Here is a 16,790-nt window from a genome sequence, read left to right as displayed (position 1 = left end):
TGACTCTGTCCAGCTTTCAAGGTTCAAGCTAAATGCAGCAATATTTTATTAAACCAAACACAATCTAAACTCTGTTAAATGTGGGGCAGGTAAGTTTGATAAACCGGCTTGAGATACACATTTTGTTATATTCCATGGAATGCTCTTAACATCCCGATAGCAATGAATATCTTAAGTGCTTTGACAAAAATCAATTAAAAAAAGTAATCTGTGGAAGCCGTAGTACTGTAAAAAGCACGACCAATCATTTGAGCCGGCCCGGCTAAAGTAACTGGATGGCCTACCTGCCTGTCAGCCTTCCATCTGTGCACAAACTTATCTCGTGCCCTCATTGGTCATGTGCGCGTTCGTGTGTGTTGGAGGAGGGGCTCTGTAAGGAAGTGGCAGAATTTTTCCGGCTGTGTATTTTCAAATTCTAGCGCACTCGAGCTGGTTTTTCCAAAATTACCTACCCCACCTTTAAGGGTTTCCTTTTTTTAAATAATAACAAATTGTTTATTATTATCATTGTGTCAATCCAACAATTAAAACATGAAAAATATGTAACAACAATGTAGTCATTTCTGGAGCAAGGGTTGGTAAGTTTAATTATTGCACAAAAGCCATCCCAGCAAGTCCCTGCAATATATATATTGACAATAAAATCATTGTGAATTGGGTGTACAATGCCATAATTAAAAATTAAAGTAAGGTCAAACTGCTGAAATGTGCAGTATTTCTTGATTAATTGTAAGTCTGCATGTTTTGGTTTGGTGTGAAGGAACATTTGTGTCACATACGTTTCCATGATACATGCATATTAATCAAATCCTTTCTGATCCTTTTTTGTGGAGGGAAGCCATGCGCAGCTTACTTCCTGGTTTTAGGACGCGTCTCTCTCCTCCTCTTCACACACCACACTTTTCGCGGCACACGTACTTACAGCCAATCAGCTCTGAATTATGTGAGATGACGTATGGTGGGGATGGCAGCACTATGCCCCTATGGTCATTATTTTTTTGCCACACACATTAAATAGGACAATACTCTGAGCATGCGCAGTGTAGTTTTTATAGTCACCGTTCACTTAGACAGTGAGAGGGAGGGGCATGATCGGGTTTTGTCCCACATGGCTCTAAACAGCTCAATAGGCACACTGTAGACACTAATTAGAAGAACACAGACTAAAACAGCAATGTACAGACGAATCAGATGATTAAACATGATCTTAAAATATATTTTATATATTTTGTTATTTATTTTTTGCATTTTTTTGTAATCATTATTTGTAATACTTTCTGCTGACACTAGGTGGGGCTGTGCCCCACCTGCCCCTCATGACCAGTCGCCACTGGATATGAAACATAAACATTGAAAACTGACAGCCAGCAACATGATAATAGGGGCAACGAGGCCAGAAGTATTATAACTGTTGAAGTGAAATTAAGTGAGTGTTTTCTTTTTTTAATTTACAACATGAGACAACAAAGATTGACTCACACGATATGTATGAGTGCCCGTTGGCTGGATTCACATTAAACAGACAGAAAACTCTGATTAAAAAAATAAGGCACAAGTTCTGACATGAGTTGTCTTGATGAGTCTGAGCTTGAGTCCTTGTGCTCTTATGATGCACATCAAAATAGCACCTTAATATTCCTCTGAGCAGATGGAGGAGCAGCATCTTGTCATACGATTCCCTGCTGAGCTGCAGCAGTATTGTGATTGTGATTTAAGCATGGAGCAGAGCTAGACTTGGACCTCTGGAAATGTCTGACTAACAAAGCAACGGTTAGGACGACAGAGCTGAACATGAAAGAAGCCCCGCTGAGAGAGAAGGTCGCTGTGTAGTTTCCTGTCTTGTCTACTAACCAACCTGCAGACACAGAAACAGGAAACATGTTATACCTCAGGGGGAAAACAATCTGCAAGACTAATTATATAATTATATAATTCCTAAAATATCCCAGACTTGTTTTCCTTAAAAACTGTACAGAAATACTTTTGAAATGAGGGATGTAGTTACTTGTGAAATGGGAAAATGATCACGATTACTGTTTTATCACACACAAACAAGTGGACAGTAGTGGTTTTTGTTATCATGAACCAGTAGATAATGTTATAATAACTGGCAACATATTTATCCCTTCCAAACAGGGCAAGATGAGAGCTAAAGCTATCATGTCCTCTGAAATGAAATTGAAGCAAGCAAATCCTATTAACCCTGGTCTACTTGTTTATCATGTATATGCGAAGATGTCAAAATCAATATGCCAGTGATACCCACAAGAGATTAAAAAGGTGTGTGGGGGGGGGGGGGGGGGGGGGTTACCTTGGTTGGTGATTGGCTAATGGTTACACAAGCCAAAACTTTGTTATGACATCATAAAGTGGCCAAAATCTGATCAGCTCATTTTCAAACAGGGTTTTATAGAAATGGATCAGGACAAAAAGAGAGAATCTTTTTTCCTGAAACTTTCACAATCTCTTTACACAGAGGGGACACATGTTTATGTATAACAGACTTGAAAAAGTGGATTTTTCATAATAGGTGACCTTTAAATTACAGTAGTTGAAATAAAATGAAGAACTCTTACCTCCTATTGGTGGGCTAATCAGGTAGGGGATGGCGTGCAGGAAGTAGACCACACCCAGAGCGGAGGGCAGGTCGGTGGAGCCCACGATATCAGAGGTCACCACTGGGATGAGCGCCACATATGCCCCGTCAAAGTAGCCGTAGAGTACGGAAAAGGGGACCAGGAGGGAGAAGGAGTGCAGGAGGTGGATGAACATACAGCAGAGCCCCTCCATGCCGATCGCCAGCATGTAGCTCAGCATGCGATACTTCTTCAGACACCTAGAGGGACAGAAACACATCAGTATTTGGTTTTGATTCAACATCTGCCACTTCTTTCACACACAATAAAAAACCTAGATTTTGGCAAGATGACGAAAATGAAATATCACATAAAGTATGATCAAATCCCATGATATCGAAATCGCTGCGATATTTTAGGGGTAGATATTGGTGCTTTGACAACATATTCACACTATAAAAGTTGAGTTATGTGGATATCAAAGTCAAAGTCAACTTTATTGTCAATCTTTCAGTTTGTGTGTACAGACAGAGATATCGGAAAATACCGTTTCCCACAATCTCGAATATAGAAATACAAATATATATAATATACATATAGTATGTAGGATATACTGTAGTTATACGTTTGAAAAGGGAAATAAAAGGGCAGCTAGGTCAGTCTGTTTGATTGAGAAAATGATGTCACTTTACTGTAATGCAGCCGGTAAAACCAGGGAAGACACTAATGCAATATATATAACCGTAACCAAAATGTAACACAGTATTTAGTCTGATATCACAATATAGAGACGCTACTTACTTCCTATCTGTGATCCATCCAAAGGTGATGTTACCCACAATGCCACAGACTCCAAATATGGACATGAGATAGGCAGCGTGCCGGTGCTCCAGCCCGACGCTGAGGGCGTAAGGCACCAGGTAAACTAAGGGAGCGCTGCAGCCATACGCCAGGAACAGGAGGGACACAGACAGCATCAGGAAGTCTGGCATCAGGAGGAATCTGAACTCTTCCATCGACCCGAGACTAAGAAAGGGGCGTCTGGACCAAGGTTTTGTGCTCTCTAAAGGCTCTGTGTGTAAGTGACAGACATTCGCTGTTTTGGCTTCAGTGAGTCCTGATTCTTCCTTCTTAGTATCCATGTCAGCTGTTTTGTTGATCAAGTTCATGCTTTCCACTAATTTCAAGTCCTTATTTGTGCTATCTTTTGTTGCTTTAGGATCTGAGAGTTTGCTGTCCCCTAGCATATTCTCAGTTAGCTTGTTGCTAAATAAAATACATTCAGCTATCCTCAGTTGTTTTAAATTTGGATCAGGCAGGCCTGACCTTGATATGTTCCCCTGAGCTAGTTTGAGGTTTTCAAGGCGAACGTTTTTGAGCGCTCCATTGGCTATGAGGAGCCTCTGAGTATCCATTAAGCTGCTTATTTCCAGCTGCTTTGGCTCTACTTGGTTGCAGTCAGCAGGGGCTTGTTCAGCGTCTTTGGAAACCAGCGCCATATTGTTCTCCCATATCCTTCAAGTGGAGTAGATCAGAAAAGCAAAAAAATACATTGAAATGGACCAAGATGTAGAATTGAACATACTTAAATTCTCAAAGTTAAAGAGTTTGGTAGCTATCAATACCACTCTCGTGTCTGTGCATTAACTATTAAACAAGGGTTGACCTATGTTGTCCATGCAGAAGTGACAAAATCTGCAGCTGAGGACTTACCGCTTAATTGTTTTTGGTTCCAGCGGCCTCATCAGAGCTCCACAGACACACAGGTTGGAAACAAATCCTCCCAGGATGAGCAGAGCTCCTCTCCAGGAGTAATACTCTATGAGCAGCTGGACTAAAGGAGCCAGGATGAAGGTGCCAATGCTGCTCCCTGAAGATGAGGGAAAATGGGTTTGATGAGATGACACGAGGCAAAGATGGTAACAGAACGTAGAGACAGATGTGAGAAAATCAAAGAAAAAATCAAAGAAGAAGAGAGGAGATGGAAAAGTAAGGTGTAAATGACAAGAGAACAAGACATAAGGTAAGTAAAGATTTCACTACCAGACAAGGCGATGCCATAGGCCAGGGCTTTTCTCTCATTGAAGTAACTCCCAACCATGGCTATAGCTGGGGTGTAGCAGAGAGCAAAGCCAAGACCTGTGGAGAATGGATATGATACAAAATCTGATCACAGGTTGTTTGGATGTCAAAGAATATGACCCCTTCAAACACCCTGCAATGCACGTACTACATGCATTAAACTACATTTTCTTTACAGACCAGGGTATATGCAGGAATCCTGAAGTCAAATTTAATACCTTTTAAGACCTTTTTTAAGACCCTTTCCATACATTTTAAGACCTCATCGCCACTTCTGGTACTGGTACTTTTTCATTTACAAAGCGATGTTGGATAAACTACCATCTTATATCTGCTCCCTGATCTCTCTGCGAATTGAAAGTACTTATTGCCTGAGATCGCATGCTGTGGTTTTATTAAATGTGCCAAGTGCTAGGACTGTCTTAGGGAAGAAAGCTTTTAGATGTGCAGCTCCACTAACATGGAACAGTCTGCAAAAAGAATGGAAAATTACCAAGCTAGTACCACTACATGTTTTTAAAGCTCGGTTGGATGCTACAAAATCAGATGCTGTTGGTACCTGTACATGTGGTTAGATATGTAAATTGTAATCCCTGTACATTTTGCTGTATGATGTCCTTTTGTTGTTCTGTTGTTTATGTTTTGATGTCTTCTTGTGGAACCTACTGCTGCAGGTCTCCCTTGAAAAAGAGATCATTGATCTCAATGGGATTTGACCTGGATAAATAAAGGTTTTGAATTGAATTGACTTCGAGTTTTAACCGGTTACATTGGCGACACACTTTACCTCACATTGACTATATACAGTATTGATTGTCCTTCCTCCTTATCTTCCAACCATTTGGACGCAAACTTGCATTTCCCCATAACGATGTTGTTTAACAACCGGCGTAAACGGGCCTTCGTGCGCTATCTGACCCACTGACCCCTGCATCTGTCACTGGGTCCACAGCTTCCTCTGGAACAGACAACAACGGGTCAAAATAAATAACTCCACATCTCTCCCTCTGCACCTCAGTATAGGAGCTCCACAAGGCTGTGTCCTATCCCCCTGGTTATTCTCACTCTACACAAACCAACTCACATCTCAGCACCCCACAGTCAACATATATAAATACGCAGATGACACAACAATAACAGGACTCATCTCAAATAATAATGAAACACAATACCTCACTCAGATCCATCAAGCAGTCACTTGGTGCTCAGAAAACAACCTCCTACTTAACACAGCAAAAACCCAAGAAATAATCATCGACTTCAGGCGAAAGCCACAGCCCAAATCACCTCTATCTATCTCCGGCAAACTCATTTCCACCACAGAATCACTCAAATTTCTTGGCACTCACATAAGCAATAACCTCAAATAGAAGACCAACACAGACCACATCTACAAAAAAGCCAACCAAAGGCTATTCTTTCTGCGGCAGCTCAAGAAATACAGAGTGAGGAAACATCTCCTAATCCAGTTCTACACAGCCATCATCCAAAGCATCCTCACATCATCCATCACAGTCTGGTACAGCAGTTCAGACAACCTCTCCCGGAATAAACTTCAACGTATCATCAATAAAGCATCAAAAATCACCTGCAGTCCCCTTCCATCACTCGAATCACTTCACCACCAACGAACTGTCACAAGAGCAAAGAAAATAATTTCTGACCCCTCCCACCCAGGTCACCATGTCTTCCAACTTCTGCCCTCAGGGAGGCGCTACAGGTCACTGTCCGCCAAAACCGCCCGCTTCAGAAACAGCTTTTTCCCCTTTGCAATACGACACTAAATGGACTCTAAATAACCCCAATGAACAATAACAATCCACCACACCTTGAACTTTATGATATGTCTTTGCCCTGTGCTGTGTGTTGTACTTTTTATTGTCTGTTTATTGTATGTTGAATTGTATGGAACAAGCTGTAATACTCTGCACTGAACACGAATTCCACCAGCCTGGCTGTGTGGTCATTAAAGATTATAATCTAATCAAGCAGTGAGCGTGCGATGTCCTGTTCAGATGACGTCAAATCCAACGGGATTCCATAAATAAACGACACAGAATCACACTACACACCTACGCAATGATTACATTCAGGCACACTGTAGAATACAACCTCTTTGGACCATTTATATACTTATTGAAAACAAGCTACAAAATGTAATACCTTGGAAAATGCCGTTTAATACTTTTTAATAGCCTTCATTTTCGCTAAATTGATTTATCAACTTTTAATACTTTTTAAGACCTAAACTTAACAGGAACATGAAACATCATTAGATACTCATAAAAACATTGCCCCTAAAAAAACAACTACAGTTTGTTGAGTAAAACTTTGAAAAGCAATGAGACATTACTATATGATTGCATGGGATGTTTTTGGAGAATGAAAAGACAAATACTTTCAAAGGGACAGATCCATGTTAAAGTAGAGCCTTAATTTCCATGGGGAAGGTTTTGACGAGAAATATGCACAAGAATACATTGAATTCTCTGACAATATGATGATTTGACAAAGATATTAGTCACTAATATAGTTCAGAGCTTTACATGTGGGAAACAGTATTTTGATATCTCTGTCTGTACACACAAACTGGAAGATTGACAATAAAGTTGACTTTGACTACATGCCTTTTACTTGGAAGTTGACCTCACTGATGATTAGTTCAGACATGCATCTGTTCATGTTTTAAGAATACAGCACCAATATGCTGCATGTTTCTCATTTGCCAAGTCTCTCCCTGTGTTCTTTGAAATATATTTGTATAAAACATCATAGGGTGCCCACGTATAAAGGGGTGTGAGGTGTCTGTGTACCTGTGAGGATGCCCAGGGAGGCGTACAGATATTCCAGACTGGAAGCGAAGGAGCTGAGGATGAGACCAGCAGACGACAGCAGACCTCCTAGCATCACTGTGGCTCTGCAGGAGAGACGGTTCCCAAGGAAACCACCCAGAGGAGCTGGAAACACCAAGGGATTATTTCACCGACTGATGGCTCAGCACTGGCCTTTTATATTCACTACAATTCACATATATGAGGGTTATAAAATCTGTGAACTTTAGATCCATCTCTTTGCACACATATTTTATTGCACTGCAGTCTTAAAAGTACCCATACACCATTTTTTTTATCCCAATGTCTTTATCATTTGTCTGCCTTTTTATTGAACAGTTTCTGGGTTAGGGTTAGGGTTAGGTTAAATTCAAGAAGTTGAAACTATAAAGACAAGAGAACTTGAATGTTTACGTATTTATGATCTTCACTGTCTAGGAGAGCGCATTTATTAGATTTTGGGTCTTTAACAAAAATGTTTTCCATCACATTCCATTTTGTATTTTGCATCTGGATCTGCATCGAAATACAATTAGTGAATGAAAAATAGGAAAAAGTCCTTTTTTTCAATGTGTAAGGTATGGAGTACATGACAAAAATAGAAAAGAAAATACCAAAAAAATGCTCACAGATTTAAGAAAACATTGAGTCCCCTCCTTAACAAAACAGTCAAATGGGATTCCCAACAAAAAAAAGTAATTTTTGAATTGCCAAATCTGGTTTAACTTCAGTGTTAATCTGCATTCAGATACTGCAGTGTGTTGAGGTCTCACCACAGAGCATGGTGGTAGAGTCGATCAGACTGTGGATCCAGGCCGTGGTGGAATAATCCTTCCCAAAGTGCAGCTGGAACTCCACGAAGAACATGGAAACACATCTGGATACAGAGAAAACATGGATTTAGTGCATTTATTCCATAATTGTCTGCAAAAATGGCATGTAGGTAAATGTCTATGGCTTTGTTTGTTTGGGACAAACAACGGAAGAGTTTAAGGCTGGAGCCACACAGAGACGATAACGAAAACTAACCGAATTCGATATAAAAAAAAGTCTTCCGTCCACACAGTATCGGCTCAATAAACGTGTGTCTGTCCACACGAGACCGGGCGGCGAGGTGCCGTGGGTTAGATGCGCGTTCATAATGCCGAGTGCCATGGACTGGCTCTTGGCCATAACAAAAAGCGTGGGAAGGACAAGAATATGTAAATGAAAAGGTATTTATTTGGCAAAACTCAATGTGGCCAAAAAACAAACAAAAGGGCAAGGCAAAAAAGAATAAGCGACGCTGCTCTCCGAGGTCGGGTCCTCTGGGGGGAGAGAGCTCGAGGCTCTGGCCTCTTAATCCTCTGGTGCCAGCCGTCAGGTGTCCACAATCAGTGAATCAGGTGTCCTCAATCAGTGCGGGCACAAGCAGAGGACCAATAAAGGGCCATACACACCACAGGAGACCTCAAAGCAGGGGTCGTCACACCGAGGAAAATAACTCAGAATAACGTTATTAGCACATTTTACAACTTGAGGACCGAATGTTTTTGATAAGGGCTATACAAATGTTCATACTGGGTAGTTTATTTAGTTAAAAAAAATTATCCAACGATTTACAGACGTCTCTTTCCCAATGTTAGTCAATGGGAGAAAGTATTTCCGGGCCCAGCGACTGATACGGAAGTGTAGTACCGCCGTTTGGCCACAACGACTATTTTTTTCAGAGACCAGCGCACTTCCTGGGGGCTTGGTTTCGGCGGCCTCTGTTTCTCTTTTTATCCCTCCCCGAGGCGAGCGTGTGCTCCTGCTGTAAAAGGCAGGTGCACCACACCCACTGCCACTAACTCTGAGCCTGGCTCCCGAGCAGGACGTTCACCCCGGTAGTCCACCAGCAGATGAAAAACACCCACCTCTCCGCCTCTTCCAAGGGACGAGGGAACCGTGCGGGGGGGTCTGCTGGAGGCTCCTGCTGGGTGCTCCGTCCTGCGAGATACCGGGACCTTTCTCAAAACACTGTTGTTGGCGAGGTGGGGAGAGGCGGGGCCTATGGCGTCATCGTTATCAGGAATTGATCGTATAAGAGTCATTTGGCCCCCAAGAGCGTTGCGTCCGCAGATCTACCCACCTTGGGACCCGTTATCGTTATCCGCGTTTCCCTGTCGGCCTCGTGTGGACGAACCGTCTAGACTCTATAAGATAGAGAACTGTAGCGGATACGACGAGTTTCGTCTCCGTGTGGCTCCAGCCTATTACGGCCCGTCCACACGGCGGCGTGCGTTGAAGCTTCAATGCTTCTGCCCATTCACTTTGAATGGGGTGACGTCACACTTTGCCCAACTGCATTGTGGGAGCGTCGCTTCGCTTGGCTCACGTTTCTCGCTTCGAAAGTTGAGCAATGTTCAACTTTTGAACCTGCGACGGAAGCGGCAGCCAATCAAATGATATGCCAGTACAAGCTCTAGCCAATCAAACCGCGTGCTTGTGTGTCCGGGGCGGGATATTCATGTGATTGGTTGTTGGTCGAGCTTCAGACACGGCCGCCGGCAAGCTTCAACGCACGCCGCCGTGTGGACACTGCGTAACGGCCCGTCCACACAGCGGCGTGCGTTGAAAGCTTCACCATTCACTTTGAATGGGGTGACGTCACTTTTTGCCGAACTGCATTGTGGGAAGCGACGCGGAGCTTTGCTGGCTTGGCTCGCGACAAAAGTTGAGCAATGTTTAACTTTTGAAGCCTTAGCAGAAGCGTCAGCCAATCGAATCATATGCCAGTACAAGCTTTAGCCAATCAAACCGCTGCTTGTGTGTCAGGGGCGGGAGATTCATGTGATTGGTTGTTGGTCGAGTTTCAGACACGCCCGCCGGCAAGCTTCAACGCACGTCGCTGTGTGGACGGGCCGTAAGGTGATAACAACTGGGGACACTTTTTTCTAAAGGGGAAAGACTGTGACAACTAACGATCTAGGTCATATCGTGTTTATCACTTTATTGCTTTTATTTTCCTACCATAATCGAAAGGTCCTGTCCTCCCATTTATTGTTTATGACATTTTATTGTCTATATTGTAACTTCAGGAGGAACTCTCAGTTCTCATGGCATCTGACTGGATCAGATTAGACATTAGTGAAGTTGAAACGAAAAGTTACTGATCACCTCCCTCAGTTCATACTCGTTGTAAAAAGGTCGACCACCATCTTTTTACTTGTTATTTCTTACTCAGCACATGCAAACCTACATGAGCAATTCAGCCGTCCTGAAGTACATATTAGCTTTAATCTTAACGTATTAAAATGCAAATAGCAGTGGAAATCTAAACCAGCCAACAGCTCAGGGGTGCATGAAAGGGGCTTGCTGTGCCAAATTAAGATGGAAACATCTCAGCAGGATTAGTGGAAAAAAAGAAAATATTGCTGCTGAAGCGGGTAAGTGGCTTACACAATGTGAGCTGAGTGGTAATGAAGTGTTGCCAAGTAATAACAGAGGTGATGACCAAAGCTAATAACCCAAAGCCTATATGGAAGAACCAGTGTGCCACACAACACTGCACATCCAGAAGCGACAAATCCTTCTCAAAAGATCTCTTAAATCTTCCAGATCCATAAAACAAAGCATCATCATGAACAAACCCCCTAAGTGATTATTTGAATATTGATTAATCATCCTGTGTTACATTACATTTGTAGAAGATTTAAAGCTTTAAGGCAGTTCAACATAATATTTAAAGTCTCATTGATTCAGTTCAACTCCCCAAACACATGCTTTTTGGCTCGTGCAGGAATGTTTTAATTAGTAAGGCTCCATCGAAAATGCAAGTCATGCAAATACTTTTTTTTCAAAAACTTGTGGTGGTGTTCCTTAAAGACAACACAAAAACACCCAATTATGCTTACTACTTCAGTGAGATTTTTGTTTCGGATATTTATAGCCCAGCTCGGATTTCATAACGTGATGCTTGATGAGTTTACCAATATGACAGGCTGGTCCTCACACACACACCTGGTTACAGCCCGAATGCAGATGGTGGCGAGGAAACAGCCAGCGACGATCATCCAGCCCCAGCCGCCCTCCGGTGGGGTCGTGACCCCCGACACCCTCCTGCCACCCTCGAGCTTCTTCTCCTTGGTGAGTGTCATCGCTTGAGCCAATGAGAAGGCCGGCTCACATCAGTGTCTGCTCTCTCTGTTACAAGGGAAGCTGGAGGTCACAAGTCCTCTTTTGTCCTTCTGGCACTAAATGTGCAGCGTGTTTCCATTGGCTGGGCTTTCTCTGTCAAACCGCAGTCACTTTCTTAAAGCTCTTCCGATGTTTCTGTTTGCTCCTCCTCTTCTTCCTCTGTCCCTGAGGAAACACAAAGAGCATAACAGGCAGAAACCATGAATATCAGCTTCATGACAGAGTTTAAATCCATTTAAATTATAATTAATTTACTTTAAATATTAGTGTCCCCTGTGTAAAAATTATTTTTTTTAAGTTTAAAGCTTTGATGCTATTAAATATTGCATCTGTATATCTAAAAACACGTTTGCAGAAATCTTAATTCCAATTTTTGTATATATTTTCTTTCAAATGGCTTGGCAGCTACACTCTTTGGATGAAGCACCTCATGTTTGAGATTTTTCTGTGAGCAGAAGATCATATTTTGTTTCCAGCTCAAAACACTGATCTATGAGGGAACTTCAGAAGTCCAGTACTGACGAGTTCACACTGCCACATTCACGGCCACATTTGCAACGTTTATCATTGGGAGAAAAGAGATTGCCACATACACAGAGGAGGCAGGCATGTCTTTTAAATGATATGTTTTGGTGAGTATCATAATGGTGTATAATAGCAATGAATTAAAAAAAAGTGAACAATTTTTCCAGCTTCAATAGAGAACTTTTTTTGAATGAACCTGAAAACACTTCTTGACATATCATTGTATTTACACTTGAGTTCATCTTTCTCAGTGTGGACACATTTAGCATATTCTTCTTGCTGCAAGATAAAAGTTATGCAAATGTTCTGCACGGGATGGTCTGTTGGAGACATATCATCTCACAAAGTAGCAGTAAAAGCTCCATCTGTATTTCAAAGACAACACATCTTGAACTGTTTTTTTGGTGCAATTCCTGGCATTTAAACGGGGGGATCACATTTCGGCCCCCACCTGGTGTGGGTGTTGCCCCAACCAAAAAAAACCACAATATGTGATGTTTGTGCGACATAAAACAAATATTTTACGGATAAAAATAAGCACTTTATGGAGTTGTTTTGTGCCTCGAAATCTTATGGTTTACAATAAACCATAAGATTTCGAGGCACAAAACAACTCCATAAAGTGCTTATTTTTATCCGTAAAATATTTGGGCCAAACACCAGAACAGAAGTCAGCTACAGTTTATGTAAAAAGGTAGTCGTTCAGTGTGTCTGAAGTTGAATTTCAAGGGGGTTAAAGTGCTAACTATTAGATCCTGTTTTTTTGCATCTGATAATCCCACACTCTTTACATTTGAAAAGCTCTGGCCCTCCCACCAGCGTTTTTGCATTCCACCTACTCGGGTTGTATTTGGTTATTTAAAGAACTCAATGAGTCTGGAAGAATCTGCACAATCAAGCTGTGTTGGCCTACGTTTAAGGGGCTTTTCAGTTACAGGCTGGCACACATTTAAATAGGAAATAAAGCAATAAAATAAACACTGGCAATCTTATTTAAAAGATAAAACATGGCGTATATCGGCCTTCATTTATGTCCGGTTGAAACTACTTTCACCTGCCGTCCAAAGGTTTGTGTGGAAATGATTTTGCTTTGTCATCTTGACAAACAACCTGTACTGTTTGCTTGTGTGTGTGTGTGTGTGTGTGTGTGTGTGTGTGTGTGTGTGTGTGTGTGTGTGTGTGTGTGTGTGTGTGTGTGTGTGTGTGTGTGTGTGTGTGTGTGTGTGTGTGTGTGTGTGTGTGTGTGTGTGTGTGTGACACAAGAGAGAATGTCCCTACTGTTGCAGAGTCAATTTGCTCAGAGGAATGACAAGACTTGGTTCACACATGGCTTGCACCAGTTTGCAATATATAGGATAAAAACAAAAATACATTCAATCAATCAATGTTTATATATATAGCCAATATCAAATGTTACATTTGTCTCAGTGGACTTCACAGTTTGTACAGAATATCAGTAACAAACATTACGGTTTGTCACAGAAATGGTCAGGAACATTCATATATCTGCACATGACAACAACAAAAAAGCTGGTCATTTGATATTTAAAGTTTGTCAAATAGATATGGCTATTATGTCCAACTGTACAATTAATGACATCCAGACGCACATTTTCTTTGAAGACTTTAACAATGTATTTTGAAGTACACAATACATTGTTAAATACAGTACTTTTTGTAATTTACAAAGTTTAGCATTTATGTTTTTGCAGCACTTTTAAATAAAAGTTTTGAAAATGTGCACAAAATAAACTCTTAACTTAGAAGTTACTCTTTTTACACTGCATTGCTGTAACAACAAAAAGTTAGGAAAATAAATAGACAGACTGAGAATCGACAGATACTGCAAAACCAAGAAAAACACCCCAAAACAAGTATCATACAAGTTTGTGTTGACTTACATTAGCTTCGTAGTCGGTCTCTGCTGCTCTGTGTCATGGCTCGGCAGAAACACAAACCGGTGATAAAATAAAAAAACAAAATGTACTAAAACAGCTTTCCAGCTGCACACACCCCGAGGGTGCTCTGCAGACTGCAACACAAGTGAGCCCGCAAACTGAAGATATGGAGGTGAAGGGGGAGGGGGAGGAAGAGGATGAGGGGGACATGAGGGAGAAGGAAGGAAGGAAGGGCTTCACACCCTTTATATAATACAGTCTATGCTTCACACACATAAACCAAGTGTGACTCAAAGCAGCTCGGAAAAGTGTACTTTAGAGTGTTTTTTATTGCTGTTTTGTCCCATCCTAGAATGTTGAGTAACGTTATATAATCCTGCCCAGCAACAACAGAGCCCTTAATGTCGCCCTGACCATGTTACTGTTTGATGTAATCAGCTTTTAATATATTGTGATAAAGATAGCGTTATCTCACCTCCTATAATTTTCTTATAAACATTTATGATGGAATTAATTTCGCATCGTTATGTTGTTTTTTTAAAGACCGATGGTGCAATGTAACAACCTGGTAACAACGCATAGGCTATTGGTAATGTTTGAAGCCACAACATTGCCAATAGCTAAATAAGTTATTTTTGCATTGTAAAAATACATGTAAGCTTCATATTTATCTTAGACCTCCAGTCACTTATTTAAAAATAAATAACTGGTTTATACAAGTTAATTAAAACGATTAATCTTTCTGCTAGCTACCTAGCCATTGCCAACATAAAACTAGCTAGCTAGCATCTTAAGCTAATGCAGTAGATATGTGGCCCAAGTAGTTTAGCATGCAAGCTAATGCTAACAAATGAACGTTAGCCGAAAGTGGCTAGCAAAAATGGTGGGTGTTGTTCTATCCACTGATATATTCAGTTGTTTCATTAACTTACTATTTTTAAAAGAACCTTTTCCTTTCCAAATGTATTCAAGTAGCTTAAATTACAGGGACATGGTCAAGTTAATATTAAACAATCCTCTATACAAGTGAATGTGCCATTTTGATTGCAAATGTATTTCTGCAAATACAGTGAAAATAATTTGAAGCTGTTCACTCTCAGCACCTTTAGATTGTAATGCAAATGATTATGTTAAATGTAGGTACAACTGTTGAGTCAACAGTCACTTCCTTCCCTGATTTTAAAGTGGACCTATCATGCTATATTTGAATAATATATTGTAGGGCCATACCTAGTGATGTTACGTATTGCGCCGAGGCTTCGGAGCGTGTGTCGAGTAATCGCCGAAGCTTTTTGTGAAGCTTGTATCGGCTTGTATCGTTTTCGGCCAGTGACGTCATCGATGACAAACGAATCCTCGCTGCCTGTCGATACCACGTGACTGCTTCACGAAGCGATTCAGATCGGTTGAACCATTGAACCACAACGCTCATAATACCCATGGATGTATAATAAGAACCATATTACCCCTCCTGTACCCGGGCTCGGTGACACGATGGAATCAAGAGAGCTCAGACCCTCACTTATATAGAGGTCGGAACATGTCATAAGTATAAATAGATACAAGCATAAATAAATGTAGGAATAAAAACATCAATACATACAGGAATACATATCTTGCAGTGTTTTCAGGGAGCTTTAGTGTGTGTGCTGTGGCTCAGCTGGAAAGCAGTTGACTCATGACCGCAGGGTCCCTGGTTCAACGACTGAACAATACGTATTTTTTGTTGTTTATAAAAGCTACAGCTAAATGAGATAATGTAGTTAACAAATGTATTCTTTGATATGGTTTAGCCTTTCTCAGGCTACAACATGGTTAAGTTTATGAATATTATTAAGGAATACAAATCCCTCTGTGCAATGTTTACCAGCCTCCTTAGGCTTTTCAATCACAATCATTAAACTGGAATAAATACAATATTGTTAACATGAAAATATGATTTTATGTTCGTTGTTTAGATGTATTTCTAAGGCTTTACTCAATGGGAACTCGGTATGAGATAGAGTACACTGTTGAGATGTCCAATCTGCCTGTTTTACACACTTTGACCAACAGGGGGGTTTGTGTTCAAATGAAGCCCATGATGAAGCCTCATGAGATGAACCCTTTTGCGAACCAATTGGCTGGAAAGCTTCATACGGCTTCATCTCGCCATCCCTATATAAAACATGTCTGAAGTTTTTTTTCTTCAAAATACCAAACAGATCATGCATTTTAGCCATGCCTCATTTTGCTCTATTCCAGCCCTGTCTTCACAAGGGCTGATTCTGTGGCAAATGAGCTGCAGCTGACCACGCCCCCCTGCAAAGGAGGGGGGCGAGGCACGAGCTTCATGTTACCATGCTGTTACCATGCCTCTCATTCCATACCTCTCTTTCCCCTGATAGGTGGAGAGTTGCCCATATAGGCGGAGCACCCCGTTTCTGACGTCAGAACAATTTAAAATCTGTATCAGATCCGTTGCAGCCCCGTTTTTAGAGATTTGGGTATGGAGGAAAAGAGAGAGGGTTGTGTTATCTGACACTTGGTGAGTTCCCTGACACACCGGGGACACATATTCATGTATAAAAGACGTACAAAAGTGCATTTTGCATGATAGGTCCCCTTTAAGTTACAACAAACTTAAAAAAACAAACAATGTTAAATGTTTTCTTGTTCAGTCAGTCTTTGTTTTATCTCATCCCTCTTTGTTTATTTATTTTCAAAAACAGAGTAAAGTG

At 41.2% G+C, this 16,790-nt stretch overlaps 1 protein-coding gene across 2 annotated transcripts; it reads right to left on the bottom strand.

The window, feature by feature from the left end:
- Positions 1 to 1,213: 1,213 nt before the first annotated feature.
- LOC117560955 (monocarboxylate transporter 12-B-like) lies at positions 1,214 to 14,240 on the bottom strand. Of its 2 annotated transcripts, XM_034238109.1 has the most exons (9): positions 14,074 to 14,240; positions 11,471 to 11,812; positions 8,263 to 8,366; positions 7,472 to 7,615; positions 4,620 to 4,715; positions 4,290 to 4,446; positions 3,378 to 4,091; positions 2,577 to 2,836; positions 1,214 to 1,855 (listed from the first exon to the last, which is right to left on the bottom strand). In XM_034238109.1, the coding sequence occupies exons 2-9, from the start codon at positions 11,605 to 11,607 to the stop codon at positions 1,668 to 1,670; spliced, it is 1,800 nt and encodes a 599-aa protein (XP_034094000.1). In that variant the 5' UTR covers positions 11,608 to 11,812; positions 14,074 to 14,240; the 3' UTR covers positions 1,214 to 1,667. The 2 variants fall into 2 exon arrangements, with proteins under 2 accessions (XP_034094000.1, XP_034094002.1); XM_034238111.1 differs by lacking the exon at positions 14,074 to 14,240 and having other exon boundaries at positions 11,440 to 11,812.
- Between the last annotated feature and the right edge of the window lie 2,550 nt (positions 14,241 to 16,790).

The sequence above is a fragment of the Gymnodraco acuticeps genome, unplaced genomic scaffold (assembly GCF_902827175.1).
Source record: "Gymnodraco acuticeps unplaced genomic scaffold, fGymAcu1.1, whole genome shotgun sequence".
NCBI classification, from domain to species: domain Eukaryota; kingdom Metazoa; phylum Chordata; class Actinopteri; order Perciformes; family Bathydraconidae; genus Gymnodraco; species Gymnodraco acuticeps.
The sequence above is the reverse complement of the archived record's forward strand: the minus strand, read 5'-3'. Positions and strand labels throughout refer to the sequence as shown.